Here is an 11,815-nt window from a genome sequence, read left to right on the forward strand (position 1 = left end):
AGACCTCCTGGCACCTGGGACGGCAGGCGGGGCAACCCCCCAGCCCCAGGTGCAGGGGGAGGTGCGCCTGCCTGCGCAGGGGGCGTTTCTGCTTGGCGGGTGCCCACGGGAGGCTTCTTGTTCCGGCCACAGTGGGCTCGGGACCAGCACACGCTGCCTTCGGACAGTCTGCCCTGGAAGACGCTTCCAGATCCTTCCGGCCACCCATCCGTGTGGGGGCCGACTCTTTGGGCCAGAACGTAGTGCAGAAGAGGGGTGGGGTCTGAACACCTTCTGGTATCCCTTTCCTCGGTCTGCCCCACACGCTCGCTTACTTAGCTCCAGGATGTGGGTTCAGCTGAGAACCCGGCCTGTCTGGGGAGCTCGTGTGCACGCTTCCAAGCCCTCCTCGCTGACCCCAGGTGGTCACTTCTCTCTGGAAAGAAGTCGGAAGGAAAGCGGACCTGCTTCCCGGTGCATGTAGTTGGCGTGCGGCGATTTCCTTTTCGTTCTTAACCAGTAAACTGGGGGGGTCTTGCTTTCTCTTCAAGAGACAGTGACATGGTGGGCACCAGGACCGGTCCCTGGGAACAGCCACAGTTCTGTTTGTAAAAGAGCATCTTTTTGCCTGACCTGAGTCCTAGAGGGAGCCACCGGTGATGCAGCCACTTCGTCAGGGACAAATGCCCCTGCAGCAAGAGCTCGCAGTGGCAGACATCACAGGCTCTGGTTCCGTCTCAGTAGATGGCAAGCGTCCTGGGCCGCGGAGGACGCGCCCGAAGCAGCCTGTACTTCCGGGGTGCTGGGCGGATCTTCGGGGTGGTTCTTCTGTGTTGGGAATTTTTTTTTTTTTTTTTTTTTTTTGTCTTTGAAGTAAGAACACATCCTCGGAAGTCCTCTCAGAAGGTCATAGGAACCCGTTACTTTGCTGTTACACACACAGCGATCTTTGGAATGCATCTCTAATGCTCTGCAGAAGCTGAGCGGAATCTGGGCTCACCCTCAACCGAAGGTTTCTTTCCTTAAACACAGCCTGTCCCTCGGTGCTTGCTTTGCTCCTGGTTTAGAGAACCCGCGGCTGCCGGGCACGGCCTGGGCTGGACGCCTGCTCCCCTCTCCCCTCGGAGGAGCTACGACCGTGGTGTTAATCTCGGGCTGCTTTTCTCATAGACAAAGAGAAACTTGTTGAAATGCTCCATGCCATGAAGCAGAAGGCACTGTCCGTGGTGGTGGCGGACCCGCTCAGGAACTCTCCGAGGGACAGTCCTGCTATCTCCCTGAGCGGTAAGGCCCGGGGCGGGAAGGACAGCCCCTTCCGCCCCCGCCTGGGACTGTCCCACGGGCTGCCCGAGGTCAGAGGCGGCCGCTCAGGGTCTCTTCTTCATCACGAATCTTTTCCTCCTGGAAAGGGTGTCTCTCGGTCTCTCTCGCTCCCTCCCCCTCGCTCGCTCTCTCTCGCACAAGCTTCCTGCGCCATCGGGAAGGCTGTTCTCTGGACGGAGCAGGAGAGCGCGAAGTCAGAGCTGGGAGCCCCGGGGGCGGGTCCCGGCTTCCGCAGGGCTGTGTGGCGGGGCTGTGTGCGGCGGTTCGGGGCAGGCCACGGCCGTCACCGCCAGGGCCTCGGGAGCCCCAGGCCCCGTGTTTCAGCACCTGCTGCTTCGGCCCTGCTGCGGCCCTGCGGGCCCTGCGTTCGCGCTGCTCTTGAGCTTGTGTCTCGCTTGTTCTGCCCTCAGGCCTCTCCGACACCTGCTTTCACACCTCCTCCTCTCCCTCTCCCTCTCTCTCTCTCTCTCATGCTACGCTGCCGAGTGGAGCAGGAAATGTTTTTGGTCCGGCCCTGCTCTCAAATCCTAACGTGGTCTTTCTTGTCGGGTTGGGCCTCGTGACTTCTGCCTCTTGGTAGCCCCTTGCTTCTTCCTTCAGATGCTCTCTCTTCCCAGATGCCTTCCTGGGGCGCCTCTCAAGGACCGACTTGCCGCTGAACGCAGCCCCACCTTCCAACCGCGCGCGCTCACGAGGACGTTTCATTACACGGTCCCCCGGGTCTCTGTCCTTTGTGCTAGGTCTTTCTTAAACGTGAGCTCTGGAGGTCAGGGTCGGCCTGTTGGCTTGGCGCTCTTAACATCTCCCTCGCTTTCTGTCTCTAAAAGAACCAGCCACGCAGCCAACCTCTCTGGATGCGGAGAAGCCTGTGGGTGTCGCTGCTTCCCTGGCTGACGTCCCAAAGGCCACGGAGCCTGGGAGACTGGAGCAGCTGCGGCCCCAGGAGCCCGCTCCTGCCGGCGGCGAGAAGGCCAGGCTGAGCGAGGCCCCCGGGGGCAAGAAGGGCGTGAGCATGCTCCATTACATCCGGGGCCCCGCGCCCAAGGACATTCCCGTGCCGCTGTCCCACAGCATCAACGGGAAGAGCAAGCCGTGGGAGCCCTTCGTGGCGGAGGAGTTTGCACATCAGTTCCACGAGTCTGTGCTGCAGTCCACCCAGAAGGCCCTGCAGAAGCACAAAGGTAAGGAGGCGGCCCGGCCCGGCCCTGCTCCCGCGTCACTGCGGCAGCTGGGGCTCGCCCCTTAAGCTCGGCGCGCACGGGGCCCCTGGGGCGGGGCCGAGAATTCTCCGGTGCCGGCGGGAGCCCGGGTGATGCTGGTGCCCCCGGTCTACCGACCGCCCTCCAGGAAAAGTTAGCAAGTGACGCCGTCTGAGTTGAGGTAGAGGCACTTCCTTTCAGTTAGGCCAGGTGAGGGGCCTCCCCCGCACGGATAGGATCCGGTCCTTCTGTAGCTCGGTGACTTTGCGCCGTTGCCACACAGACTCGCCTGGGAATCTCCCCGCCCTTTGATGACTAGACCCAGCAGGTGTTTGCTCCAGCGACCCCAGAGAGCGTTTTGTAACACCGGAGCCCCCACGTTCACTGCCCTCAGACGATTTGGTGGGAGAACAGGGGTCCCGACAGCTGGTTCTCACGGAGTCAGAGGTTGAAACTGATTAGGAAAGAATCCCCGGGGATTAAAGGACTACGGACTTTAAGAGAAACTTGCGTGTACCCCAACAGCCAGAAAAAATAACTGGGTTATGAGGCCCAAGCGTGTCTGTCCCTGCCAGCCCTGGGAGCTGGATAGAGGACGTGTCTGTGGGCTCAGGTCGGGTGCCGGGTCGGCGCCAGCCGAGTTAACCGCTGGCATCGGCGATGCCAGGATACCCAAAGGCGAAGGATGGCCGTTTTCGCAGTGAGAATTGGGAGTGCTTCGGTGGATGCGTGTCGTGAATTTGCTGCGAAGAATTCTCCTTTGCAAGGAGAGCGTGTTTGGACGAGCTGGCTCGGGGAAAGGCCCCGTGCCCTTCCCAGACACACCTCACAGAGGCTTTCCTGGGGCCCTAGGACCCACGTTTCCTCAGGAGTTTGTTTTTTAAGTTTGTTTATTTTGAGAGCAGAGCAGGGCACGTGCTTTGAGCGGGTGAGGGGCAGAGAGAGAGTCCTGAGCAGCGCAGAGCCCAGTGTGAGGCCCGGTCTCACAGACGGCCAGCCGAAGTCCAGTCACTTACCCGACCGAGCCACCCGGGTGCCCCATTTGCTCGGACAAGTCCACCGAGCGCATCCCAGAGGCCCGCAGAGGCTGCTGTCTACACTGGAGGCGGTGTGCCCGCGTTAGAACACGCCCCGCCGGGCCGTGGTTCGAGGCAGCGCACGCCTCCTGTAAACGGGTCCCGATAGCAGCTGACGCTGGATGTGACTGGGGGGGGACTGCGGGACCCCGGGGCGGGCTGCACACCTACGTCAGGCCCCCTTTCCTGGCACAGGACACTGACACTCGGGGCTTGGCGTGGCAGAGCTCACGCCCTCGTTGGGACTCAGTGCAGGGCTGTCGCGGTCTCTGTGGCTCTGCGACCTGGCCGTGGAGCGCCGTCTTTGATCTCTGAAGGACGGGGGCCTGTGACCGGTCCGTTCTCCCCCCGCAGGGAACGTGGCCGTGCTGTCCGCGGAGCAGAACCACAAAATGGACACGTCCATCCACTACAACATTCCCGAGCTGCAGTCGTCCAGCCGGCTCCCTGGGCCCCCGCACAACGGGCAGCAGGAGGCCCCCGCCGGGAGGAAGGGCCCCCTCACGCAGGAAGTGGACCAGGCCTCGGAGGATGACGACGAAGACGGGGAGGAGGACGACGACGAGCCCCCCAGGCGCAAGTGGCAAGGGATTGAGGCCATTTTTGAAGCTTACCAGGAACACCTAGAAGGTATGGGAGTGGGCGCAGGGCCGCGGGGAGGTGACAGCATGCTTACTGGACCGCCCCGTCCCTGTCGGACCTCACTGCTAGCCCTGGGGACGGTTTGTGCGTGGCGACGCTGGCGCTCGGGGACCGTCCTCAGCCACTCTGCCTGTTTCAAGAACTGTTGTCAGGCTTCTGCAGGCGCCCCAGCTTCCAGACATGAGGCCCCTGTCACTGGACAAGTTTAAGTACCGCTCGTCCCCGCCCAGCGTGACGGCCCACACGTGGGCCGTGCTTTCTGTGCCGTCTGCCGCCATACTTAGAAATGTCCCATCGGCCCTGACTGTGGCCGCACACGCGGGGCCTGAAAACAGAATGTGTGTTAACTCAGCCGAGTGCCTCGAGGCTGCTGGCGGGTCCCCCGCAGGCTCGTCGCCCTCGTGGGGCACGGGGGCACGGGGCTTGGGCGCTCTCCTGGCGTACCGCCTCCTTTCCCTGCCCCTCGGTTTCCTCAAGAGGACTCCCATGACCTCCAAGGCTGCAGTGCTGCGGCTCCCTGTGCTCCCCCTCCTGGCTGGATCGGAGTTGGGGAGCACCGGTCACGGCTGGGAGAGTGGTGCGGTATCCAGAGCCAGTGTAGGGCGTTTTTTATTGTGACGGAGCAAAGCGTGTCCAGCCTCTCGGGGTTGGTTTTTCGGTGCCTCGTTTGGGAATCCCTCTCTGCCCCAAGGACGTGATGATTCTGTCCATTTCTTTACATTCAGGTTTCGCATTTCTTACGCCTGGAATTCATTTAACTTCACCGTTCCCTGGCGGGTTTCGGCATCCTCCTGGCCGCTCCCCGTGGGCCCCCTGCTCTCGGCTGTCCGCAGGCACTCACCTCGCGGACAGCCCCCCCGTTCTTGGCCCTTGGGCTTCTCCCAGGGATTTCAAGATCGCCGCCTCGTTTGCGCCACCCAGAAAATCCCTATGCAAATTTTCAGTTGTGTTGAATTTACAGATTTGGGGAGAATGGATCTTTTTGATGATGATGCTATTCCGTGAATCTGGCATTCAATTGCATTAAGTAACTTTTGCTGGTTTTTTGCCGTGAGCGGGGGCCTTTTTTATTAGACTTACTTAGGTACCAGGTGCGTTTTTCAGTTTTTGTTGTCCCTTATTCCTCAGGTAGTCCTAGCTGGTCAGACCTTCTGTGATAGTTTAGTTCTCTCCTTGAGCTCTGGGCTCTTGAACAGAGAGTGGCAGTGACAGAGAGCTGCTTCTCTGGTTTATGAACCTTGGGGACAAAATAGAGGTCCTCATTCCTGCCGAGTTGGCCGCAGAGGGCTTGTCAGAGTTCGTGTTTCCGGTGGAGAGTTCAGCTTCCGTGTTTTCCGATGTTGCTCGTTCAGGGCTGCGTTCGTTAGCGCTTTTAACAACTTCAGCCTGTGTGCTGAGGGGGCAGGAGGCGGCTTTTAGTGCCCCTCCTTGCGCTGTCCCTTCTGTAGGCTGTCCGCTGGCTCTCCCGGGTCTCCATTCTCAAAACGCTTCATAGAAGAGCAGGGACTTGTCCTTGACCCTTGCAAGTTTGAAGCCACTCCTGTGAAAAGCAGGCCCAGTATCTTGTGGGAAGGCAGAGATTTTACTCATTAGAATTCTATTTTCGGTTTCTAAGTTTACTCTGGCCTTGTAGCAGCTTATTACAAGCTCTCAGACCTCTCGCTGTACCCTTCCTTTTGAAAAACGTTTTGCAACCACCACTTTCCCCTTAAGGAGTTCCTAGCAGCCTTAGTAGCCTTTTGGCCACCGGGCTGGGTTTCCCTGTGCCCATCAGAGGGCGGGGAGCAGCGCGGCCCCGAGGAGAGCACCACAAGAAGGGCGACCCCAGCCAGGCCCGTGGCCCCTACACACACACACACACACACAGCAGCTCAACGCGGCTTGTCTTTTCAGAGCAAAATCTGGAGCGGCAGGTGTTGCAGACGCAGTGCAGGCGGCTGGAGGCACAGCATTATAGCCTCAGCCTCACAGCCGAGCAGCTCTCTCACAGCATGGCGGTGAGTGCCACCGGGGAAGAGGGGCCGGGGTGGGGGGGTGCGCAGGTTCCTAAGACACAGCCAGCTTCGTTGAACCTAAGCTTGCGTCTGTCCCCCCTACAGACAAGTTTTGAGGGGTGGGAATACTGCTCCTAGGAGGCTAACAGGTGTAGTCTTGGGCGGGGAGTTCAGGAGCCCGAGGGTTCCCCAAGATTGAGCTAAGGAGGCAGGTACTGTTCACGTACAGGGTATTGGTTCTGGAAGGGAGAAGAGGCTATTTGCATATCCCTTTGGGGGAGGTGTTACCCGTATGTCTCCCCCTACGGTGATTGGCTGAGGGGGATGGAAGACGATATTACAGGGGGAGCAAAGCTCTCGCACCCCAGCCCCCCCTTCCTCCTGCAGCCGATGACGTGACCGACTCCCCGGCATCCTCCCGGCAGGTGGGGAACATGGGGTGCAGCTCTTGGCCGGTCCTGAGCAGCCACAGTTGTGTAGTATCAGCTGATTTTTAAAATCTCAGGGTTGGTGTTGAGCCAGCAACAGACCCTGGTTTTATGAGACGGACCGGATACTGGGAGAACCCAAGGCTTCGGTCACGGTTTGAACTGGTTCTTCCAGAGACCACCGCCCGAATCCTGAGCTGGGAAGGGGAAGTTTCCAGGCTAGAGGTTGGCCTTTCCCCCCTGCCCCGGTGCATTCATGCATCACACACACTTCCTTACCGTGAGATGAGTGTTTTACCTGAATCAATCTCTCTCTCCAGGAGTTGAGGAGCCAGAAACAGAAGATTGTTTCCGAGAGGGAGCGACTCCAGGCAGAACTGGATCACTTAAGGAAGTGCCTTGTGTTGCCTGCAATGCACTGGCCTAGAGGTTACTTTAAGGGATATCCTAGGTGACGGTTTCCCTTGTGCTAGGCCGAACCTATAGTATAGAAATATTATCTATTTTATTACCTTGAATATTTAATATTTTTCACTGGGAGGTTTGAAGCTTAAAATTTAAAAAAAAGAAAAAAAAAAAAGAAAAAAAAAGAGAATGTGCCATGCATGAAGCAAAGGACTCCAGGCCCCAGAAGAACGAACCCGCCTTGACTTCAATGCAACGGAATCACCTTTGTCATTCAGCGAGCAACCGACTAGGATGCCCATCGTTCTTTTTGTTTGGTCTTTTCTTTTCTTTTTAAAGGTGGTTTTCTTCTTCCCCCACGCCATTATTTTCTAGTCTGAAAGTGAAGGCTCCCTTACCAACACTAAAACTGTATCATTGAGGGCCCCTGGGTGTGGAATAATGGATCAGGCCGACTGTGTGGGGTTTCTGGTGTGGCCACGCGGCTCCCCGCCTCCTCGAGCCCCCCCCCCCCCCCCCCCCCGGCCCCTTCCGCCCCGGCGCGGGGTCGGCCTCGCTCCTCCCCAGGACGGAGACCGGCTTCGGCAGAAGGAAGGCGGGGTGCATTTTCCTGGGAAAGGGCTCATTTGTTTGTTACTTTCCTGCAAAATTTTCTCCGAAGCAACAGGTCCTAGGAGCCCACAAAGCACCGATACCGAAGCCTCACCCACAGGCTTTTCCCCGGAAAAGCTCTTATCTAAAGTGCATCACCCAACTGAAGGTACCTTTTTACTACTCCGTGGGGGAAAATGTACAGAGCTCTATGTATACATACGTTCACACCCACGAAATTGTTACTGCGGTGGGTTGTGTTTTCATACAAACGTAAATTTTGAGAGAAAAGTCAAAGGTGCTTCAGCCTTGTACTGTGTATATATATTAAAAAAAAAAACAAAGTTTTGTATGTTTTTATTACTTTAATTATTGTTATAAAAAGCCTGCCATTTTTAAATATGTGGTTTGGGGGGATTTTTGTTTGTTTGTTTTCCTGTTTGGGGGTTCTGTTTGTTTTTTTGCTTTTGTTTTCCTGGGCAAAAAAACTTGCTTTTAGTGTTTGTACTGCTGCTGGTCAGGACATTAAACTATTGAAGTGTTTTTAACGATTAAAGAAGAAGAAAAGTAAAACAGCTTACCACTGGCGCCTATGCGATCACTTCATTTTTGAGTTGCACCAGAAAGTGACGTAGAAAGCCATGTGTTGTTCCTTCTTACCTCCTCCTGTCCCCTCCCCCTGGCTCTGGGGCGCAGACAGAACCAGTTGCTACTGTGGAGGGGCTCGGCCCCCGGCGGGCAGAGGCCGCCCGGTGCGCCCGCGGCTCTGCCGAAAGAACCTGTCAGGAAGGGAGCGAGTTCTGTGATAGGATTCTAAGGTGTCTTACAGCAGTCTGAGAACAGGTGCAAAGTAGAAACTTTAGAAGCTTTATTTAGATGCAAAGCTTTGTAAAAGCCTAAAAGTAGGTAACTTCCCCTCCTCTCGAACTTACTGCCCTGAGCACAGGAGCGGCTAGAAACCGGGGAAGCCATCTCTCTCCGCGCAAAGCAGTGTTTCCTTCTCGGCCCCGTTCCAGCTCATCCAGGCGGGGTCTCCTCTTGCCCGACCGGGCCCAGACCCGAGGCCCAAGCAGCCAGGGGCCGGTCCGTCGGGGGCGGGGGTGGAGGCGAGAACCTCGATGGCCGCTGTCCCTTTCACCCTGGGTCAGGGACAGGCTGGCCGACCTTCAGGAAGGCTACTCACTGCGCTCGGTGGCCGCGCCCTCGGCACCAGACCTTAGCTGTGCAGAACAGCTTGCTGGCAGATGGCATTGTGTTGCTTTATCTGTTCCCACACAGTTTGCTTTGTATGTCTGCCAAGAATCTTCTAGTTATTAGCAAACTCAGACAAAAAGTGCCGCCAGTATTATCAGCAGTCAACAAGCGCCTTCCTCTCCACCAAAACGACTCGAGAACGCAGGCCTGTGCTGCGGGCCTCCCCTCCCCTGCAAAGACACCGGGAGACCAACTCGTTCCACAGGTGGGGACAGGTGTTGAGAGGGGGCTCTGCTGCGAGCAGTCAGGGGACGAGGTGACCGAATTTCTCCCGAGTCGGCTGGCTCGCTCCGGTCTGAAAGAACAGGCTCAAGGGCTCCACCTCAGCACCCCGCTCCCCGCCCTCCCCCGGCCCCGGAAAAGGGCTGGACGCCCCTGCTAAGCAGCTCGGGGAGGGCCTGAGGAAACAGCCCCACCCCGCCCCTCACCATCCGAGGGGAGCCCCCTGTTGGGGTGCTGTTACAGGTCGAGGGCCACGCCCATAGGGGGGCGGTCACCACCCAGGGGTGGAACCCGTGGGTATAGCTAGAAGGGCTCCGCTCCCTGCCGCTGGAGACTAACCGCCTCCCCTGCCTTCCAGCCTCGGTCCCTCCTCCTCCTCCCCGCACTCCCACCTCTCAGTAGAAAGACAATCAGAATACAGACCAGTAAGGCAGCACGAAGAAACGAAGGAAGGGAGGAAAGCAGAGGTGCACCACGAGGACCCGGCTTTCCCGTCCGGTGGCTAGTTTTCGTTTCCAGAGGGTTTGGAAACAACAGCACCACCTCTCTTCAGTTTGGGCTTAAAAATGGACAAATGCGTGATCCTTGTCCGCTATTTCACGTTGAGTTTAAAAGACAGAGTTGAGAAGTACGCCAGATCTGCTCTAGAACTCATTACGTAACTCGGGTCAGTATTTTCGTGGAGACCCCCGTCTTTCACGACCTTGTGTCTTCCTGCCGCCCCTGCGAGACTTGGCTGCCGTCCGTCCAAAGTGGGGTCCTCTTCCAAAGTGGGGTCCTGGGGTTCTGCATTCAATCCCATCATTAGAAAGGAACCGGGGGAGCTTTCCCCCGAACTTGGCGCTTACGACCTGATCCTTTGAAAATGTTGTTTCCTCTAATTAGAGCCAAAGGGACATAAAATCATGACCTCCGTCCATGATCTCAGATAAGTGACCAAGATAGGACTTAACAGGATTTTTTTTTTTTTCTACAGAATATAGGCTAAACACTTCATTGGCATTCACATTCTAATAGATTACATCCTTAAGGAAATTCCAAGAATACTTAGAGGAGCCCGCACTCTCGGCAGCGGAGGATCCTAGTACAAGAAGGTCTGTACGAGGAATGGGTTTTCCTCCAGTAGCTCGATAAGACTGCCAAATCTCAAAAATCAGGCGCCCCCTTTCCCCTCTGAGCGGTCTTCAAAGTAGAAAATTCCAGGGCTCCACCACAAGATGGAGATGGTCGGCACAAGCCAATTCTGTAACTCTTAGCTGTGTATTAGCCACTTAGCAGCGGAAATCTCCCGCACCCCACGGAAACCAGTACCTGACTTCTCCCGTCTTACAGTAGCCAGTCCCAACTTTTTGATCCAGCACTTAACTTAGACTCCTTCATTCTGCCTTGACCTGAGGAAGGCCACGCTGATTGGTTGTGTTACTTTGTATGTGCCCTGTGCTCACTTGCTAGAACAGTAAAACCAGTACATGGGAGGGAGGAGGGATGCCTCGGTCACTCTGGGGGCAGTTTAGATGCTGTGAAATTAAACCTGTTCTAAGTGTACTTGTTTGAATTAATTGTATTGTAATATTATTTGTTGAATGTAGTAATTAGGTATTTATGAATATATTGCTGTAATTTCTGACAACATCCAAAAAAATAAAATCTTCCTAAATCATGTTAAGAGGCAAATCTGTTGTATGTCCTAATAGGGCCAAAAAAAAAAACAAAAAAAACAAAAAAAAACAAAAAAACCCAGCAGCCCAGCCATCTAGCTTTAGAGAAAGGTATTAAGGGGTGAGGTCTGAGCTCTACAGGACTCCTGGCTCTCCCCAGTACCGTGCGGTTTCATTCCAGAAGAGTCCCCAGATGAAAAGGCAAGTCCTGTCATCCGAAAGCAACCCTCTGAACTGTCCCCTTAAATGACAGACAGCAGTCTTCTCCGTGTCTGGCCCTTCAGTGCTCAGATAACAACCATTGGCTGTTTGTTGGAGGACAGCTGGGGAGCGATCTGGAACGGAGAAACAGTGCTTGAGTCACGTCAGGTGAGTTTGGGCTTTGAACACTAAAGGGCAAACACCAGAAGCTGTTCTTTCTGCTCAGCTGATCACGCGTGTAAAAGTGATCACTCCGAAAAGCCCGAGGGAGAGCAGGCTCCTGACCGTGCTACTATCCAAAGCCAGCTGGGTACAGAACCTTCTATCCCTTGTATGCCTCCAAAGCATCATTTCTCCCCTCAAGGTAAGGTAATTTCTAGAGCGATTCTAAACCGCAATTGAAAGGTATTTCTCCTCGGAAAAGAAATGATCCTTCCTTGAGACACTGCCTCCAGCAAAGTCTCTCCTCTCCATCAAGGGCAGCAGCACAGGCCCTCCCAGAACAATGCCTTGAGCCTCGTCATGTGCCCCAGAGCACACAATCCATTTTTCCCACGCTTTAAGTTCTTAGTTCATGAATCTCCTTGTGAAAAGTCTACAGGGTCACCACAAGTCAAGTCCCTGCAGAACCTTTACTCCTTCCTTTGTCCCATCTCCAGCTTACTTAGGGCCGCCTTTCCCAGGCCCCGGACTTTCTTCATTCTGTTCTCCTAAGGCCTTTTCTTCTCATACGGGCCATGTCTTGCAAATCTGTGTCTGGGTTCATCTTTTCTTTGTATAATCAATCCAAGGAATCCTAAATCATGCCAAGGCCACATGTCCTGCCACCTCCAGAATGGCTTC

The 11,815-nt window shown here is 55.8% G+C and overlaps 1 protein-coding gene and 1 long non-coding RNA gene across 5 annotated transcripts in view; one reads left to right on the forward strand and one right to left on the reverse strand.

The window, feature by feature from the left end:
* Nucleotides 1–10,773, forward strand: part of GSE1 (Gse1 coiled-coil protein) — a 390,912-nt gene extending 380,139 nt beyond the window's left edge. For 3 of the 4 annotated variants that reach the window (XM_045046604.1, XM_045046602.1, XM_045046601.1), the window contains exons 12-16: nt 1,150–1,263; nt 2,130–2,483; nt 3,932–4,207; nt 6,113–6,216; nt 6,962–10,773. In XM_045046604.1, the coding sequence (XP_044902539.1) occupies nt 1,150–1,263; nt 2,130–2,483; nt 3,932–4,207; nt 6,113–6,216; nt 6,962–7,096 (983 nt within the window). In that variant the 3' untranslated portion in view covers nt 7,097–10,773. The remainder of the gene's footprint in view (nt 1–1,149; nt 1,264–2,129; nt 2,484–3,931; nt 4,208–6,112; nt 6,217–6,961) is intronic. The other variant, XM_045046605.1, reaches the window with a different exon arrangement.
* On the reverse strand, nt 361–7,074 carry LOC123382345. The gene is made up of 2 exons (XR_006590600.1): nt 6,940–7,074; nt 361–5,759 (listed from the first exon to the last, which is right to left on the reverse strand). It is a non-coding gene; the product is annotated as an uncharacterized LOC123382345 (long non-coding RNA).
* Nucleotides 10,774–11,815: the final 1,042 nt, after the last annotated feature.

This window comes from Felis catus, chromosome E2 (assembly GCF_018350175.1).
Source record: "Felis catus isolate Fca126 chromosome E2, F.catus_Fca126_mat1.0, whole genome shotgun sequence".
Lineage (NCBI taxonomy): Eukaryota > Metazoa > Chordata > Mammalia > Carnivora > Felidae > Felis > Felis catus.